This window comes from Acomys minous (genome assembly GCF_964271855.1).
Source record: "Acomys minous genome assembly, chromosome: 12".
Classification (NCBI taxonomy): domain Eukaryota; kingdom Metazoa; phylum Chordata; class Mammalia; order Rodentia; family Muridae; genus Acomys; species Acomys minous.
The window spans coordinates 15,027,246-15,048,188 of NC_140493.1; the positions used below are offsets into that span (position 1 = coordinate 15,027,246).

The window sequence follows — 20,943 nt, forward strand, 5'->3', positions numbered from 1 at the left end:
CATTATGATCATTTCTAGTTCAATCCATTTGTCCACAAATTTCAGGACTATGGCACCAGCCAAGGACAATATGTGCAGTAAACACTGAACCCCTACCCAGATCTAGCCAATGGACAGGACATTCTCCACAGTTGAGTGGAGAGTGGGGTTTGACTTTCACATGAACTCTGGTGCCCCATATTTGACCACGTCTCCTAGATGGGGAGGCCTGGTGGCACTCAGAGGAAGGATAGCAGGCTACCAAGAAGAGATTTGATACCCTATGAGCATATACAGGGGGAGGAGGTCCCCCTCAGTCACAGTCATAGGGGAGGGGAGTAGGGGGAAAGCGGGAGGGATGGAGGAATGGGAAGATACAAGGGATGGGATAACAATTGAGGTGTAATATGAATAAATTAATAAAATATATTTTTAAAACACGACAAAACCATCAGCCTGCTCTCGTCTCCTGTGTGAGAGCTGGCCAGATGTCCTGGCATCAAGTGCTTACATCTCCAGCCCTTCCCAGCCTCTAGTGGCTTCAGCTGAAAATGTGTTCACTCAGGAAGTGCTGCGTCTTCCTTAGGCTGGAGGGGCCTACACCAGTGGACCATGACCACTGCTGAATGAGTGAATTATGTAGAAATGGCAGGAGCTGCTCCTACACACAAAGGCATCATTAGGAAAAGTTGAAGGAGAGTGAACTTATAGAAAGCGTGGATCCAAGATGGCCACTTGGTGGTGGTGCTGTCTGCAAAGGCAGTGGTGGTGGCGTGGGAATGGTAGAGGTTAGGAGGGTCATTCAGGAAGGGACATTGCATTCACATTTAGGGTGGCCACATGGTGATGGTGGTAGGAGGGGAGTTATTCAGAAAATGGGAGTTTTCACTTAGCGCTTCTCCTCAAACTCAAGGCAACAAAAGCGTTAAGTAGTCAATTATGAGAGCACCAGGGTTAGAAAAGCAGTGTGTCACAGAAGCACAAGCCACAGGTTGTAACCCAAACAGAGCTACCCTGCTACACCCCTCCACAGGTCAGGATGCTGCCAACGATGGTAGGTTTCCACACTGGGAAAAGTACATGCTGAGTACAGACGTCTTGCATGAGGCTCCATCTCTCAACAGTTTGTGGGATCAGAAATCAAGGCCTGGGGGATGAGAGGGCCTTTGTCTGCCATGGACTCCTCTACCTTGTCAGAAGCAAAGGCTGTGAGCAGAATGGAAGGTACAGGGAAGGCATGTAAGAATGTAAACCAGTAGCCACCAGAGCAGAGAGGAGGTGTTTCGTCCTCCTCCTCTTCCTCCTCCTCCTCCTCCTCCATCTCACCTGATCACTGCTCCTGGGCAGCTCTCAAGGAGAGCCTGACGACTTGCTATACCAAGATAACCTCAATACCACATCTGATCATGGCCACATCTGGGCTCAGAGGTCATGCACGCCAAGGACAGGAATGTTGATGCTACTGCTGGCTGCAAGAACCCTGAGAGCCGGTATAGTGGTTAAAGGTCCCAAGCATTAAATGTACTTCTGGGCCATGCTCAGGGACAGAGATTCAAGGCAGAGACTGGGGTCTCATCTAGCAAGGAGGCCCAATCATAGCACAGAGAAACCAAAGCTCAGGCCACCAGGAAAGGAGGAGGGGGCAGAGGGAGAAGTGGACTTGGCCTGTGTTATCTGGCATGTTGGAGGAGCTAGGCCCTTTGGACAAGGTTGAGCTCAGATCTGTGGGGGTCCTGGGGTGGCTGTAATAATTACTGCACTGGAGATTCAGATAGAAGCGTGTTCTGTGGCTCTGGAGGCCAGGCATGTAAATCTAGGCATGTCCCAGCCATGCTTTTCCAGAAGGCTCTAGGGAGGCCGCTGACTCCTCTGCCTCCTGAGGTACTGAGGGTTGTGAGCAATCTCTACGTTCTTGACTAATAGATGTGGCACCAACTGGGTCTATGTCACATAGCCTTTATGCCAGGACATCTGGGCCTAGATTCCTTTCACTGTGACAGTAGCCATAATGGAGTTAGTGTAGTTAACTTGATCACACCTGCAAAGGACTTGTGTCCCGGTATACCTACTATTACCCAGCATGCTGTCCCTTTTAAATATTTATTTTAGCTTCAACATGTAGATACGTGTGCTTGAGCATATGTCTGCACAACACATGGGTGAAGGTGCCATCAGAGGCCAGAAGAGGCCATCAGATGTCACATTCCTTTGAAACTAGAGTTTCAGGGGGGTTTTCAGCTGCCCGATGTGGGTTCTGGGAACTAAATCTGGGTCTTCTGCAAGAAGAGCCAATGTTCTTAACCACTGAGCCATCTTTCCTGTTCCAACCTATGCTCCCAGTCCTAGGGCCAAATGCTTTGTATCAAGCACCCTCAGATGCCCTCCTTACGGTCAGAGACAACAATGCAGGCTTGTCAATGGTTGAGAAGATTCCATAGTAACAAGAAAAATGGACTGGATTGTGTAAAGTCCATGACACTCTCCTTGGACTCCTGATTCTAGGACAGGGTGCTACTGCTTGGTCAAGCCATGAGGCAGAAGCTATGTTTGGATAACAGACAAGGGTCTATCCTGTTTGCAGAAAGGTTAGTTTTAAGTTAAGGGTGCTACACCTAAATGTAGCCTCAGAATCAGTGAACCCTCTGTTTCCATCAGGAACCTCTTACTGCTGCCTTTTGAAAGGCTCACACGGGCTGCTAACATGCACTGCTCATCCTCTCTGGTTAGTTTCCTGTTGTCTCTTGATTGCCTCTAAGTGAGGAGCTCATTCTGGGATACAGTTTCCTGAGTGATGGCTGAGCCCAGCAGCTGAGATAGCTTCCCATCACTCAGGGCAGTTAGTCCTTCTGGAAGATAGAGTTTTATTTGGGCCTAGAGCTCTTGTTTCCTGTTTCCACACACTCGTTCAGTTCACAGCTACTCTTCCACACGAGCTTGACCAGTCTGGAGCATACTTTGTGGCCCCGTGAGCACTCCACAGTGCCAGCTTCCAAGGATTCCTATGGCATCGCATTTCTACAGCTGCTGCAACAGGAGTCCCCACTGACCTTCCCCAAGTCAGACTTTCTTCCTCCTGTGCCGCAGCAGCCTGATATACACAAGACTCCTTGCAGACCAACCTACTGCCAGTGGTTCTAAAAGATGCCTGCTAGGTGTCCTCTCCACTTAATCAAGGAGAAAAGTCAGGCCCAAGAAGGTGTAGGGATTACTTCAAAGGCATGCAGCTTCAAGTACAAGACCTGGGACCCAAATCCAAAGCCTCTTATCAGATATAGTGTGGCTCATGGAGGCACCCACCCTCTTATCTCTGTATAGACCTGAGACTAGGTCAGGATGAGCTACTGATGCTCTGATTTCTGGGTGGGGCTGGCTCTAAGATGGGTAAAGGTATACTGGATGCAACCTTTGTCCTGTCTGTCCAGGATGGGAGGTGCCTGAAGTCTCCATAGGCCCCAGAGGCCAAGGTCATTGCCAAGAGCAGCCTGTCTTCTGATGAATGGGTAAAGTACAGGCCTGTTGACATCTGTGTGATTCTTCTGCCTAACAGAATTCTTCCAAAATTGGTGTCATTAGGTCACCTGCACACTCCCATCAACTAGAGTGAAGAACACTTCAGGCCCAAAGCTGGCATCCAAGCCTTTCAGGTAGACATAGGGCACTAGGCGTTGGAAATGGAGGATAGAAGTCCATGTTCCTTCCACATGGTCCTGTGAGGCACCGGGACTCAGGTCATACCTGTCATAGACTGTTGCTTCTGATGCTAGAAAGTCTGGCAGAAGGAGGAGGGGGATACAATTTTCCCATCTTCTGAACAACTGGACCATCAAAGGTATGCTTTAATAAGCATCTTCTGATCCTCCAGGATTACGTGCCTCTGAAATACAGAGGATTCACCCGTGTTTTCTGATAAATACCTGTGTGCAATGGACCCCCTAGCCTCCTAATTTATGGGTAATGAGCAATGACAGTTTGACTTAACAAGGCTTAAGATTTTCATTCAATCAGATAAGTTAGCACCACTTGTCCTGGCCTTTGGAAATGGTGTTTCCTGGTCTTATTTATTATCTTGAGTAGAGTCGCCAGGGGCCCATAAAGCCAGCTGCAGAGAAGCCGTGGTTCATAATGATCTCCATCATGGAAAATCACCCTCATGCAACCTGAGAGTTGCTTCATGGCCATCGGAGCCATGACAAAGCGCCTGGACCCAGAGGTTTTGCATTAACTGATGAAACAGCAATCACCAGGTCAGTACCAATAGCACCTAAATCCTCCTAATGCTGCCGAGAGCTAGACCTGTGGTTCCATTCTCACTGGGCCATACCTATTCCCCTCCCGACGCCCATCCAGACACCCTCCTTTCACTGAGAAGTGTGGCCCCATCTTGGGCCTGCTGCAGCATGAGGCTGACCTAGTCCAGAGCCTCTCATGAGTGTGAACTCATAGCACGCAGGCTTCAGGCTCTGACAAGTGCAGACTGATGTGGGTGCACAGATCAAGTGCCCCCAAACCCGCCTGCCACAGCCTTTTAAGGGGTCTGTGTTTAAAATGTCCCTCCAGCAAGAACCTTTGTTAAGTGAACATTTCACAGCCTCTGTGTAAACCAAATCATAATAACCTCTTCAGAGGAAAACTGCCCTAGATAAAGGAGCTGTAACCAATACTGCACTTATTTTCCATAAAAGCCACTATTAAGGATGGCAGACCCGCAAATGCACACAGTGATTAGTGGCCAATTACAGGATTACGGGTGGGCAGAGAGCTAGGGCAGAGCAAGTTAACAGCCTAGAGCAGCCACAGGGGTGAGATTCAGCCACCCTAAGAGGCTCCAGAAGACTAACCCATCTCAGGGTCCACATCTCTTGTCCCTCAGCATGGCTCACCCCGCCCAACTTTATAGGATGAGCTTCTAGAGGTCTGGAAACCCAGAATGGACAAGCTTCTTGTAAGCTGATGTCAGCGGTGACCTGGCTTGGGGACACAGTGGAGGGCCCCAGTGTCAAGGGGTTTGTTTTCTGGTTCCCATTAAGCAGAGGCTGCCTGGCCTTGGAGTATGTGAGATGTCAGATGGACAGCTCAGCTTTGTAACAGCCTTCAAGGTGACCAAGCAGGCACTCCGAGCATATAGAACAGGGAATGTGGAAGAGACAGCATCTGGCAGACACCCCGCTTATCATAGTGGCTCCATGTCAAAGGCACCATGAGACCTGTCCCTGAGCTATATAAGACATCCTGTTTAGGGACACTGAAACCCTCCTGGGAAGAAAGGGAAAGTAAAGAGCATGCACACCAAACTGTGAAATCCCAAGGGCAGGGTCCAATTTCTGACCACATGGATGGTTCACTGAGAACGGAATCCCCCTGCAATTTTCAGGGCACATGGGCTGGGGACACCAGGTTATGGGGACAGTGGGGACTCTGCCCCTATCAGGGGTGTGGGATGTGGAGACTGACTGACAGACAGATGCTGAAGTGAGGCCACAGCTATGTGGGCTTCAAAAGAAGGAATGCTCAGGAGTGGGGGAACATTTGTACCCTGAGTGGATTTCCACATCTCCCTACAGATGTGATTCCACATGCAGATCTGACTCCCAGCTGCATCTGCCTTCTTAAGAGTCTGGAGACATGGCAACAGCCTAGCCTATCTGCCAGAAGACACCATCCTAGATTGGGTACCTTGCAAATAGCGCATGCTATTTTCCCGCTCCCAGAGGCTGGAGGCCAGGGTTAAGGCACCAGTAGATTTGGCATCTGGTAAGGATCTATCTCCTGGTTCACGGGTAAAAGTAATCTCTGGAGTTTCTCTTTTGTAAGGGCACAGACCTATGACCTAGTTGTCAAAGACCCTGCTTCCTAACCGCATCTTGTTGGGAGGCATTAGGATTTTAGTCTTTGGATAGGGGAACCACAGACATTAAGACCGGGATTTGCCTGCTGGCTGACTCGGTCTTTCTCTTTCCTACCCAAGGACAAGGTGGATCGGCAGCAGGTGCCCAGAGCAAGAACTGAGCCTCAACCTCTGCACCGCCGGGGGCCTGTTCTGCTAAAGACCCAAGTGCATACAAGGCAAAGCTCTGCAGCCTCGGCAGCCGATGGCTCTTGTCAGGAGTCAGAATGGAGGAGGAATTGAATTAAGCGGGCAGCAGTTATAATGCAGTGCGGAGCACCAGGGAGCATCAATATTCAAGCAGAGCCCACAAGATAAATAAACATCAACGGCAGCGAGCAGGCGCAGAAGCGGGGGAGCACTCACGTGGAAGACTCCTAACACCCAGTATGCAATTCCCGTGTCAGAACCCATAAGGCTGCAAATACATCAAGCTCACAGTTACACTATTTCAGGAAATGTAATCCTATTAGAAGTTTTCCAATCTCTCCTCCCTTCTTCCCAGCTTGTCTCCCAGTGCTGGCCGTGGCCCCTCCTATTACACCATGCAATGGCTCCCGGGTAGCTGGACAAGACAGGTGGATAATCATGTCATTTGATGACAGTCACCAAGCCGGGCAGGCGTGGGACTGGCTCTTAGCAGGTATCCTCTGTGACACCAGATGCCCTTGCCAATACTGCGGCAGCACAAGGGCCAGCAGCTGTTCCTCCCCTACACTGTAGGGACACCTCGCAAACAGCTTCCCTAGTAACCTACTCAACTTTGCCACAGAGGATCCAGTTTCCAGTTAACACTACATGGTGAGAACCTTTGCCTGACTGCTGGGTACGTGGCTCCTAAGCTTGTTCTTCTCCCTCTCATGAAGATCCCAGTCAGCAGTCAGGTGGTGATGGGGCAGGCTAGGGCCAGGCCAGTCGAAGCCTTAATCTTATGTGGAACTGTGGAGCGTCTCCCATATAGTGTTGACTGAGCATGTACAGCCTTGGTTCAGTTTCTCACCAAGGTATCAAGGAACCCATCCTGTCACTATCCTCAGGCCTGGCACCGTTTTATGGCTGAGGAGCTATGCCTTGTGATGAAGCAATGGTGACCTTTGACACTGTTTGTCTGATCAAGCTCAGAGCCCGTCCCATCACACAAAGGAGAAATATGCAAACCATCCGTCTAGCTGGTTTAATTAATAATAAGCTCCTACTAAACTGATTTTGCTAGTGCAAAGGAACATGGGTCGGGCAAGGAGACCTCTTGTGCTTTCTATTCTGTTTTCCTATAAACCTAAAACTTCCCTACTATAAAGTCTATAATTAAATTAAAATACACTGGTCCCACCCAGACACAACTGAACAAGCCAGGTGGCCCATAGTTTGTCTTTCAGCTAAAGTTCAGCATCTTCCTCTAGCAGGCAGGATGGGGCCCAGAGGCTCACTACGCAGCTGCAGTTCCCACAGGACAAAGAGAGAAGCTCCCCCACAGGGCCACACTCCTTTCCAGACTCAAAGCCTCAGACAGGAACACTGTGGTCTCTCTATCACACTGAGGGGGTACCCTGGTCCAGGATTTTGGTCCCATGAACACACAAAAAAGGAGCAAAGGTTAAGGCCTTTTCAAGGCAGCCTCAATATCAATGCCTCAATGTACCCACCCCTTCTTCTCATGGACTGGACATAGGAGGGTGACGGAGAAGGGGAAGCACCTGCCATCCCCACATTGCCAACCTCACCCCAGATGTTTATAGAGGTGAAAAGGGAAAAAGGAAACAGAAATGGGTTTGTTAGCATTCCAGGTGTGGGAGGTGACACACACACAAATACACGTGACAATCTGTGAATGATGGCAGCCTCCGCTCTCTGCTGATTAGATGGTATGAGATGATTAGCTAATTAGATGTAATATAATCAGAGATGAGGCCCAGCTCCTCCAGCCCACCTCAAAAAAGTGTTTTGGAATGTTGCACAAAATCCTCATCTCAAGAAAAATTCTAGAACGTTCCAACAAGTGACACCAGATCTGTCAGGTTTCCAATGGCAGAGAGAAAGTGAAACTTGAGCTCTGTCTCCTACCACAGAAGACAGGGGTCAGAGATAACCGGGGCCTCAGGGCAGGACCCAGGCACAGGGCCTGTTCTGCAAGTGAGGCTATCCCTCTCCATACGAGGTTAGATGGTGTTTACCACACACAAGGAGCACATGGCCCGGAAAGCCACATGCACAAAGCCAGAGATTGATGCATCAGACATGAAGATTTCTCTCTATTGATGTGTCCTATTACGCAAGGAGCAAGGGCAGCTACACGTCAGGCGAGGGCCAAGGCAGTGGACTTCACCACAGAAAGCAGAGGGCCTTCCGCAGAGCACCTAACAAAGGACCAGGAACCAGCAATGGGCAGGGGCAGGTAGACAGTCTGTGAAGGTAGCCATTTAGCTCCTCAATAGAGCACCAGACCATTTTCGGTGGTAGCACCTAATAGAGAAAACCAACCAAGTCATCACCACCAGGAAATCCCATGTGCTTCCAAGAAGGTGGCTAAAATTAAAGGCTGAGGATGGCAAGTGTTGGCAAGGACTCGTAGCAAACGACATGTCTGTGGCTGCAGGTGGCACATTAAAAAGTACACCTGCTTTGAGAAACACTTGGCAGTACTGATAATCACTGACTCATAGCTCTGCCACTTGTAGGCATTCCCTACAGAAAGATATGCACACGTGGTTACTGAAAGATGCACATTTGTGTTCATAGCAGTTTTGTTTATTATGACTTAGAATGGCCCTCACAGATGACACGTGGTGACATCAGCAGCAGAGGGGATGCTTGAATCCAGCTGTGGAGCCCGGGAAAGCAGACACAGGACAGTAGAGACTCTGTTAGAAGGTCAGAGTTCAAAAATCTTGGCACAATATGCAGGCATGCCTATTGTATGTCTCAGAATGTTTTTTTTTTTTTACAAGATAATCACTTATTCTGGATTTGAAAGAGTCATTTTAAAAATAGTCTATACAGGTGTTACTTGTGATGATGTAGCTCCATATAGACCACGTGAAGACGTGGGAATGCAGTTCTTACGTAGCAGTTTCCTCCCAGGTAGAACCTCCCACCATGAAGGAAAGCTTGTTAGGATCAAGTTGATCTAAAGGAAGGTGAAAAACTCCATTCTGCAGGGAAGCACCTCAAACAAGGGAAGCAAACAACTCATAAGCTTTAGGAAGTGCTGAAAACAGATGAGGTTCATGAGGCCCCTCACTCCCCAAGCATTATAAAAGCAGTAAGGACTACTGAGAGACACTCCCAGGGAAGCCAAGCTACCTGGAAGAAAACCTCCACAACCCGTTTAGCTGAGTGGGATGCTGCACAATGAGCTACATTTTCCCAGGTCCTGTGAGCCATCACTATGTTGCGGTGAACTTTGAGAACACAGCTGTCTTGGATTTCTGCTCCTGTAAGTAACCCCGGACCCATATTACTATACGTGACTTGTAAAACTCGGGTTCATCAAGATGGACTTCAGTGGTAGGCTTACTTAGGTCTGTTGTCAGTTTTCCACATCTGGGATGAGTAGATTATTCTCTGAACACCTTATGTGAAACTGAATCACATAAGAGGGAAACCAGGTCCCAGGGGATGGTGTACTTGGGGACATCTCAATACCTTAGTCACTCACGATTGCCACACCATTCAAAGGAGACACAGTTGTCCCTCAGTACCTGCCCCCAATACTCCTAAACCCCTAGATGATCAAATCCTTTACATTAAAAAGTGTAATGTTGGCAGAAAGATGTATGCGCTTACGCCGCTAAGCTTTCAATCACTCGTGGATTACTCATAATACCTAACACAAAGTAAACACTGTGAAACTAGTTGTTATTCAATAGTGTCTAGGGAATATTGGCATGGAAATCACTAGAACACATTCAGTAGAGATGTACTTAAAAAGAACACCTTAACCCTACCTTATGCTACATGCATGGAAACCAAGGCCTGGGTGACAGGCTGACCTTCCCTCATCCTGATCTTCACATAGGTAGACTCTGAACACAGTAGATGCCTTGACTGGGGCTCCTCACCTCCAGCTATGACGTCAGCTCACACAGATGCCTACCCTGAGCCAAACAGCCCAGCTTAGGCATTCCATGCTCAAGGGCTGGAGAGCATCACATTGGGAGGAAAGAATGTTTCTTCTAGAGGAAAAGAAGTGCTCATGGACCCCTTGATTTATAACCCTATTATGGTCCCTCCAGGGATAATAAACGTATCTGGTGTTCCTCACAGCAATCTGTTGCCACCCCACAAAAGTCATGAAAGCCTCTCTAGAATTAGATCCCAAATGTGTTCAGGGACAAGTCCAGCCCAAGGTCTTGGAGTCACATTCAACCCGTCTGGTAAGCAGGAGGGCTCCACAGGGGTGCTTGGTTGGTGGAATCCTGGGGGGAGGGGGGCATATGTCTAAGGTCATCCTCCCTCAGTGTTCAGAGGACAATGTTGGAACCTGCATTTGAGGCCACTGCTGAAAGAGTGCCCAATCCTAAGGAGCACTAGAATCCAGGAGCACAAAGCCAGGTCCATCCTCCTTGGAGGTGACTGGAACCATCAGTCACAGCAAAGGAAAGGAGACAGGCATGTCCCAATCCTACACTCAGCCACATCACATGGCTAAAGTGGATTCCAATTTCAAAACGACAAGCTGCCTGACTTTGATCTGTTCTTCAGCAAACTGTTTAATTTGATCTGAAACCTCAGCTGCCATCAAAGACAGCAATAGGGCTCAAAGAAAAGTCACACCGAGCCTTGAGCCAGCCAGAGATGTGGGTGGTAGGCAGGTGACCACCCTCAGTTACCTACACAGTGAGTATGTACAACACAGAGCATGTGAGACATCTCAGCCTAGGTCTAACACTTATCTCCCAGCATGGCTAGGAGCACAATGGAGACACAAGCATTAGGAAGAGGTTGCCTTGTCCTCCAGCAAGCCACCCTGGCTTGCTTCCTTTTCATTCACACTGGAATCTGAAATATGGATATATTCATGAGCATGGGACTCAAGAGGTGAGGGATATCATATCCTCTGCTGGACTTAGTTTCCATTACGCCTACTGGGTGGGGCTAAACTTCAACCATGAAATGAGTCCCCAAGATTGTTGGATCTTGGGATCTAGTGTCCATAGCTGATGATGTTCTACAGCACTGGATGGTGTGTGTGTGTCTGTGTGTGTGTGTGTGTGTGTGTGTGTGTGTGTGTGTGTGTGTGTGTGTGTGTGTAGGTGGGGGAACTGGGACATAGTCCTTGTGAAGCAGGACACCTGTCCCACCTCACTCTTGAGTCTGGAAGGGATTGCTTCTGGCACAGGGTCTCAGGCTTACCCTTGACTGGGCTGACTGCCCAATGTCACCAAGTTAGCTGGCTCTACTGCCTGAAGATACAGCCTGTTCCTTAGGAGAACAGCTATGGGAGCCATCTCCTCCAGGAAGCTCTGTGCTGGTGCCTCAGTTTCAGTCTACTGTTTCCTCCTCATGGCTTATGTCACAGTGCAGACTCTGTTTCCTGAGCCTCTCATGCACCCTGAGACCCCGCACTCTCGGGTTGAAGCCACGGGTCTCATTCCATCTTTTTCTGTACCTTGATGTCTCAGGCCTGGGGCAGCTCAGATGTTTCTATGAGAAAACAAGCATCCCATGTGGCCTCATTTCCCAGCTGTGTGCTTCGAGCCAACTCTACACCATGTGAGCCTCAGCTTCCCTGTTTGTAATTTAGAGCCCCTCCAGGAGGGCTTTCTGGGGTAGAATTTGTGAAACTATACAAAAATGACTGATGCAAGGCCTCTTGTGAGGTGGAGGGGACTGGGACAGTCATGTCACCTCCATACTGGCTGTGGCTTGACTTTAACTGTTTAAGGATCCTTGTTGCCCAGGTTAGAAGTGGCTGTGGTCTGTGGTGTGTGCTGTGATTCTTGAACATCACCCACTTTTCCATTTCCATTCTGAGTGTCAAGAGCTGCGGAGCTGGTCACCTTGCAAGCCACCTGTCCAGGTTGATGGGGCTGTGGACATCAACCCAATAGAAAGCGAAGAAACACAAACCTGCCACGTCACAGTGGCATTCCTGCCTCAGCAGAGCACCAAGCACTCCATGGACACCACCAAACACACTGTTGGCAAATTTCCTTCACCTGAGTGAGGAGTGGCCTGCATCTCTGTGGCATCATGCGGGACCCCTCTACCCTTCCACAGGAAGTGTCAGTATGTCCCCCCACTGATAGCCGTAATCAGAGCATGCAGGCTGTCGCCACATGCTGGGCCCATCAGCTCTGGGTTTCCTGGAGAGAATTTCCTCAAAGACTTTTCAAAGCTATGTCTTCTTGTGCATGATGATTATTCCCACACACTGATTAAACCGTGACGATGAGGCAGCCCCACTGGTACAGTGTGCGCTGGGCACATTAAACATCAAGGACGGGGCAGGCCTCTCTGCCACACCAGAACAGCAGGATCCCTATGTTCCTGGCTGTGGACCTGCAGGTTCACCGGCCTTGCTTGTGACTAAGCTGCCTAGAATCCAGCTGCAATCAGGTATTACAGAGGTGCCAGGAGGATCGGACAACACCCAGGGAGCAATGTCAGATCCAGGAAATAGGCCCTATGCGGGGGACGCTGAGTGAGGGAGACACTCCCTCCAGGTGGGGCGGAATAGAGGCTTCCTTGGAGAGAAGAGACACACCAAGGATAAAGTGTACTGTGAAATTTGACAGAAACGCACAATGCTAACCTGGGTGGGATGGAGCTCCCCCAGCTAATCCTAGCCTTTGTTATTTCATAGATCTTGGTGTAAACAATTACTTCTTGGTAAATCAATTATCTACTTGTTAGTTTATTTTGATTTTTTTGAAAGCAAGATCTTATATGGCCAAAACTGTCCATAACCCCTAAGCCTTATGCCTCTCTCTTTTAAGTGCTGGGGTCAGAGCCATACACTACCCTCAGTGCCCTATTCTTGGTAATACTGTGCACAGAGTTTATTTGTTTGTTTGTTTTTTAAATCTTGTGTCTGTCTCTACATGTTCATATAGAAGTGAGAAGTCAACTTCAGGTATCACTCCTTGGGAGCCATCCACACCATTTTTGAGACAAGATCTCTCAGTGAGATCTGAAACCTGCCCATTAGGTTAGATTGGGTGCCCAGGGAGCTCCAGAGCCTCTCCTGCATCTGGCTGCTCAACACTGGAATTACAAATACATGCTACCACTTCCTTTTGAAACGTGGGTGCTGGTGACCAATTAATTGTAGGCCCTTATGCCTCTGCAGCAAGCACTTTCTTAATAGAGCTATCCTCCTTAACATCATTGTTTGCTACCATTGCAGAGAACACAGCACACCTTTATCTATGAACTTTGAGGCCTAGACTCTTGCTGAGCACTGTTTAACTCTAGAGTGTGTGTGGACACAGAGTGCCTGGGTTCAAAAACGTCATTATAAGGCCAGCTATAAATAAGGATACCTTTACTTTATCCACTTTCCAATCCGGACACTGCCTCTTTCCTTCCCTTCCCCATCATCTTCCTCCTCCTCCTCCTCCTCCTCCTGCCTAATTGGTCCAGACACACCCTCTTGTACAATTTCACAGAATACAGAGAGAGCACACACTGTCTTGGTTCTGATGGAAAACACAACATCCTGTCTCTGGCTACCCAGCATGGCACTGGGGACAGGAGTTTCAGAAATGGCCCTTCCTTGCTGAAGATCTCTTCCTTTCTTAATTTGTCCAGTACCTTCATTGTAAAAATTATGAGGTTTTATTAAAAAGCTTTCTCTACATGCATTGAAACCACTGTGTAAGAGTACATTACAGTGGCAGACTCTCATGTGTTGAGCCAACCTTGCATTCCTGAGAGGAATTCTATGGGGACATAGAACCAAATGTCCTTCCAACCAAATGTGGTTTCTTATAGCACGAAGATCTTTTGTGTTTTGGATGTCTAAGGCCTACGGTTTTGTTCCTTGAAATACTTTCTACTGTCAGGATGATGCCAGATTCACGGAATGTGGGTTAAAGGTTAAGATTATCAGCCTCAGGGTAAACCCATGAGAGAGTACCTAGGTTAGATTAGCCCCTGAGTAAGCCTGCAATGAGTCACATGATTACTTTAATTGAAATGGGAAGGCCCATCCTGAAGATGGGGGCACCTTTCATTGGTGACCCAAAGAGAAGGAAGCAGAGAAAGGCTTTTGCTTTTTGCCTGCTTGCTGATAAGCATCTACTGCTGTTGCTACCACCAACCAGTGCCAGGCACTGCTTCTGACCCCTTTTGAGGACATCAGAACCAGCTTTCTTGGCCTTCCAACCTTGACCAAATTAGACCAGTGTTTCTCCAGAATCCTCCAGGCCTCTAGCAGCCTCTTCTGAGGCATCCAGTCTTGTGGACTGAGCACGTAGAAGGTTCTCTCCAGCCTCTTCAGTGTGAACAGAGCCACCCTTGGACTGCCCAGACCACACTGGTAAGCCAAATCTAATAAATACTATTTAATGCATCTTTATTATATTGGTCCTGTTCCTCTAGAGAACTCTGGTTGAGACTGAGGTAAGAAGTGGTTTCAACAAGTCCATGTTCCCAAGGGGTTGAGGACAATTGGTTCTCATTCTCTGAAGATGTGGTGATTCACTGGAGAAATCATGCCTGGGAATTTGCTGCCAGGGGGCCTCGTGTTCATCAGGTCTCTGATTGTTCTTGTCATACTTCGAGTCAAACTGGTACTTCGTGAGTCGCTGTCGGTCCCTTATGCCTTTCTATGGGTGTCTGTGTCCCTTTCCTTGAAGTCATCTTACACACTTGCCCAGTGTAAGTCTGCGATGTCTTCTCTAACCCTCTTGATTTCTGTACGTTGGGCAGACCTGTCCCCTGTTCCTGATGGGGCTGGCTTGAGCTTTCAGCCTCTCCTCTCTGGCTCCTTCCCTGCTTTCTATCATTTTACCAAATTCAGGTTAGGCAACTTATTCTTTGTCTAGCTCTCTTCTTTGTTTCTTCCTTTTTGAATAATCAAAATATCTCTATTTAGATGATACAAAAAAAAAACCACTGTTGACTTTACATCCCGATGGTAGCCTCCTCCTTCATCATCTCATGGCCACACCCTCACTCCCTTAGCCCTTTCATTCCTCCCCTAGTCCTCGGAAAGGGAGAGCCTTCCTCCCCTAACATCTGACCTCAGCCTATCAAGTCTCATCTGGACTTCCTGTATCTTCTTCCTCTGTGGCCTGGCCAGGCCACACCGCCAGGGGAAAACCATCGACGTGTGGGGACCAGTGTCCATGTCAGATGTATTCCCTATTCCCCATATTATGAGATGCACAAGGAGACTGTGCTGCCTGTTGACTATGTCTGAGAAGGAGGTCTAGGTCCTCACCATGCATGGTCCTTGGTTGGTTTATCAGTCTCTGCAGGACCCTCCTCCTTTGCCTGGATTTTTGGGCTCCATTGGTCTCCTTTTGGAGCTCCTGATGCCTCCAGGTCCTTCTATTCCCCAACTCTTCCATAGACTCCCTGTGCTCCATCCCAAAGTTCAGCTGTGAGTCTTAGCCTCTGCTATGATTCCGTGCAGGGTGGAGTCTTTCAGAGGACCTCAATTGTAGGCTCCTGTCTTGTTCCTTTTCTTCAACTGTTTCTGGTGTCTATTCTATTTGTCCTTCTGAGTGAGAATTAGGCATTCTCCTTAGGGTCCTCCTTGTTATTTAGCTTCTTTAGGAATGTGTATTGTAGTGTGGTTCTCCTGTATTATGTGGCCAATATCTACTTTTGAGTGGGTATATTCATGTCTGTCTTTCTGGGTCTGGGTTACCTCACTCAGGATGATCATTTCTAGTTCCATCCATGTGCCTGCAAATTCCAAGATTTTTCTTTCTTTCTTTTCTTTCTTTCTTTCTTTCTTTCTTTCTTTCTTTCTTAGCTGAGTAGTATTCTATTGTGTAAATGTACCACAGTTTCTTTATCCATTCTTCAGTTGAGGGACATTTAGGTTGTTTCCAGAGTCTGGCTATTACAAATAAAGCTGCTATGAACATAGTTGAGCAAATGGTCTTGTTGTATGGGCATGCAGGCACCATGAGATGGGTGTAGAGGTGAGAAAACAACCTATAACACCGTTTTACTCCTTACTATCTGGGTCCTGAGGATTAAACTCAAGTCATCAGCCTTAGCAGCATGTGCTTTTACCTAATGTCCTTGGCCTTTTCTCTTAAAACATGTATATGTATGTACGTATGTATGTGTGTGTATGTATGTTTGTATGTACCTATGCATGCATGCATGTGTTATGTATGTATTTATTCATGTATTGTGTATGTGTGGGAGAGTACATGTCATGGCATGTTTATGGAGCCCAGAGGACAACTTGGGGACCCATTCTTTCTTGCCACGTGGGTCCTGGGGGCGTCAGACTCTAGTTGTCAGGCTTAGAGTCAAGCACCTTTAACCACTGAGTCATGTGACGAGCGAAATTTTCACTTTCTTGATGGAACAGTTGGATGCAAAGGAGTTATTCTGTGCTTTGGTGAAGTCCGGTTTCTTTCCTTCTATTGCTGGTGTATTGATGGCTATACCTAGGAACCTTTAGCCACAGCCAGGACCCATGGGGATTCCCTGATCATCTGGGGGTTCAGCAGCTGTCTCTCTTTACATACACTCTAATGTCCCTGCGGGAGGGTGTGAGGTAGGGTCTGATGTGGCTCTTCAGCATATGGACATCTACTTGCCCTAGTGACATGTGCTAGAAAGGCCTCTTGGGGGGTTGGGATCTCTGGTAACCTAGCAGGAAATCAGCCAACTGTAACTGAGGGCAGAACATGCATTCTCAATCCCTCATAGCCATTTCTAAGAGGGGAGGCCACTTGCACCCTTGGCCTTTCCTGGATCTACTCCTAAGATAAGGGGCTCCATCCTTACCCAGAAACATAGCAACCCTCTCCACATGGACCAGCCCTGCAAACACATTCCCCTTTTCCTACTTTCCCAGAAGAGTCCGCCATGGCCACATCTGATAACATGCAAGTCTTGTGTGTTACCGAGAGAAGGATGGCGGTCCCTAAATTGGTATGGGTTTTGTGAAGCACTCAGTGTCTTGGGACTGCTGAGGGGCTGTTCCCCCCATCTGTTCAGGAAGATGTGGGCTCTTGCTCACGAACTGTGGGTGGTGAGCAGACATGAAGATGGAGCCTAGGGCCAGGCCTTGGTCTGCTTTGCCTCCCAGCACATGCTACAATTCCTACCAGGAAGCACAGAATGTCACATTCACTCAGGCAGTTTCTGGGCAGGTGACAGAGTCATCAACATCAGCAGAACAGGGCCTTTGAGAGTCTCCAAGGGGGTGGGGTTGACATTGGGCACATAAAAGAGATCAGAAGGCAACTATGGGGTACCTGTCTGGAACTCTCCTCATGCTGGGACTGCTTGCCACTCCACCCCCGCCCACCCTCCTGCAAGGCTCTCAGGGGTCTGACCCCACAACTCTAGATGGGACATCCATGGACACCACTCTTTAGTAAACTCCAGTGGCCCAAGCATTTCTCCTCCCAAAGCCACCAGCCATTTCTTCTCCCCTCCTTCCTTCTGATACCTAAAAGCCATGCTTTATTCAGATTTCTTTCCAAAGGGATTTCTTGAGATCTCAGCATGAGGGAAGGAGGCAGGCCCCTCTTTGCTCTGGCCAGAGGGAGAATTCTACATGGTTTTCTATTGAGAGCCCAGCAAGGGTCTCAGTCCACAGGGCAGAACCATGAAGGAGGGCAGGACCATGCCGGGTAACACCTTGCATAAACACACAGCCAGTGCTGCAGCCACTGGCTCTGCAGCCCACGAAGCACGGCTCTAAGGTTAGGCCTGCTTGCTGATATCTGTATAATAATGAGAAGCCCTGGGGCAGGCGACCAGATTGCTTTCAGGTCTCTTTTCTTCTGTAAGGTGGATCAACGCCTGCTCGTGCATAAGGTCATGGTGCTGGAGACCGGTTTCTGCAAAATCGCCTCAGCTCAGACTCTCAAGGCTGGGGAAGAACACACCATGATGTCAGTCTTGCTGTCAGCTCCCTCTTTCCACAGACAGGAGCTTCACTGGCGATCTCTTCATTCCCTAAAGACCCCACTCAAATATTCCTTCAAGGATACACCTATCCCAGGTGAGGCACCCCTCTCCCAGCATTGTGTTGGGGGCAGGGTCTAATGGATCACGTGTTTTGAGAACTTGATTCTCTTTATACCTGTCTACACCTGATTCATCTCATTTAGATGAGTGAATGAATGAGTGAATGAATGAATGAATGAACAAATTTACCAGTAGCTACAAAGTCAGCCAGCAAAATACACGTCACCACTCAGCAGGAGCAGTGAGCTACCACGTTTGTTCCTGAATCCAGGGTCAGCATAGACCACTCCAGGCTAAACAATGTCAGCTGGGCCACCACGGCCCAGTCTCTCTTCAAGCAGACACAGTGGCATACAAGGAGACTTATTATGCACACAGAGCAAGAAAACAGAAAAAGCAAAAATTAAATTAGAGGACAGCCTAGAAAATGCCCACTGTGCAGAAAACTCGAGCAAACTAATTTGTTTGGCCTCCCTTGAAAATGGTGAGGTTTTAATTTGGGTCTCTGGGACCCAAGCTCCTAAGGCACCAGGAGGCTGTTTGGGGGAGGGGCAGGGATTTGGTTTCAGATGGGCAGATCCAGATTCAATTAGCAATCAGTATGGATGGACCCTGTCTCCCCGAGGCTGCTAGAATGAGCGAGAGAAGAGAAAGTGCTGTGGCTGCGAGCTCCCACACCACCCCAGCACAGTCCCAGAAAACCAGTCTATATTTACCAAGAGGCTGCTACCATTCTGCCCACAGGGATCAAGTCACTGGCCCCTTGGAGACCAGGCTGAGCAGAACCCAATCCGTGGACCCCACTAGCTGTATGAAGGGTGGCTAGGACCCGGCCAGCCTGTGGTTCCTCCACCACCCTGTGGCCTGGGCAAGCATGCTCAGGCTCATTCTGCGCTTTGCTGAGTGTTACAGTTTTCAAGCCCGTTCTAGATGGCAGCAGGAGTGTGGGGTGCCCACAGCCCCGGGGGTGGGGGTGGGGGTCTACAGCCAATGCTCAGGGAGGTCAGGGTTTGGTAAGCGTAGGACTCTTCTTTACTGTACCCTTGGGTCTCTAGCTGAAGGCAGGACCCCAGTCACAGCTCACTCTAAACCCCAAGCTACACGGAGAAGCCAAGGCCTGGACAGACCTCTTGGCTTAGTCTTTGCAAACTAGAGCCTGGCCAGGTACCTAGACAGATCTGAGATACATAGTAGGTACTATCTGGGATCTATAGTTCAGGATCTCATCAGCCCTGTGACGACCATGTCCTGGGTTCTGTTGATCTTTTTCTCAGGAGCTTTTCTGGCTTTGGGGAACAGTGATGAGCTTGGATATAGCCCAGCTTGTTATACTGCACATCTTGGTGGGTATCTGGTTGGAGATGTCAGGGTCTTTGACACCTGGAGTCATGTAGTCAGTGGCCACCCCCATGTGCATAGGACAATTACACTAGATATGCCAACCTAATGAAAGACTTCCCAGAGCCCTGACCCTAGGGGTACACCTCAAGGCCTTGGCCTCAGAGATTTCTGGAGAAGGCTGCTTCAGAGTGATGTCCGCTCATGCAGAATCCACAGAACACTGGGCTCAGTACCCTGAAGTATCATCGTTAAGGCTGGGGGCCTCTTACCGTCCACACAAGCAGGCCGGGCTCTCGTGGTGCCTGCTATCTGCCCCTTTCTGCATGCACAGCGCGCCGTCTGCCGGGCGATCGTCCTGCGTGGCTGACTGCTGTCCCGGTCTAGGGTAACAATCTCACAGGTCCCGGCGGCCAGCTGACCTACAAGGAGGAAACAGGAACAAGTTGAGTGGCTATGGCCCGGAGACCCGGAGACCCACAGCCTGGAGACCCCCCGGCCCCACAGTGTGAAGCCCACCCAGCACCCATGTAGAGAGGGATCCACCACAGCTGGCTTAGCTGAGGAGATGTGGAGAGAGCTCTGTGACAGCCTGCGACCCGCCTGCTATATGCTGTGCCAAGGATTCTAGTCAGCGCTATCCCAGCGGACAGGAAATTAAAAGTGGCCAGCCCTTCTGCCACACACGGAAATGAAATCTCTGAATTACAGAGGGAAGGGCTGGCTCCCTTCACACACTATAATTTCACAGGAAAAAAAAAAACCCTGCCTGGTGCACAGAGTCCTCAAATCAAGCCAAACCCTGCAGCTTCTTTCCCAATGTATCAGCACACTGCCCTCAGGATGGGCTATTGTGGTGCCAGAAAATGTGGCAGCCAACCATGTATAGGACACCATACTGCAAAGAGGAACCATCATTCCCAGTTAGGAACAGATACCAGAATGGCCAGGGACCCGAGTTATACATTCCTGAAAGCCTGCACACATCAATACACATGGACATACAGAAGAGGCACACAGAGACACACAGCACAGATGTTACAAGCCAAAAATCTTGGCCGGCAGACACGGGGAAGACTATACAATTATACACATGAGGCATTCAAGTGAGACCATAAGCTCCATATGGGCACAGACTTGCAGGGTTGTGTGTACTGTGTTGATACACATGCATAGGTACACACACACTCCCGCATGTAAACCTACACCTAGGTGCTCATAGATTATATGGATTTGCGCATGTGCACACACAGGTTCAAATGAATACATTCAGGTGCACACTGGCTACACAGGGGTGGCCCGTATAGACACCCAGGTTCACACAGCTGTACTTATCTGCATTCAGTAGCACACAGCCTACACGGATGTGCCCATATAAGCATGCATGTATGTAGCTGGTCCTTGCTACTTTGTGGGTTCTTCTTTTTCACACCTTTTATCTCCCCCTACCCCTGTTCTTCCCCCTTATCACAAGACAGAATAGAAGAAAGGATAGAGGGGAGAAGGGGAGAGAGAGAGAGAGAGAGAGAGAGAGAGAGAGAGAGAGAGAGAGAGAGAGATCCTTGAATCTGCTTTCTTTCTTGTTTCTTCTTTGAGCACGACTATTAACAAACTGCAACCAAGCC

At 48.8% G+C, this 20,943-nt stretch overlaps 1 protein-coding gene across 2 annotated transcripts in view; it reads right to left on the reverse strand.

Moving 5' to 3' along the window:
- Positions 1-20,943, reverse strand: part of TAFA5 (TAFA chemokine like family member 5) — a 199,751-nt gene that overhangs the window by 44,887 nt on the left and 133,921 nt on the right. For both annotated transcript variants that reach the window (XM_084803224.1, XM_084803225.1), the window contains exon 2: positions 19,591-19,740. In XM_084803224.1, coding sequence (XP_084659350.1) covers positions 19,591-19,740 — 150 coding nt within the window. The remainder of the gene's footprint in view (positions 1-19,590; positions 19,741-20,943) is intronic.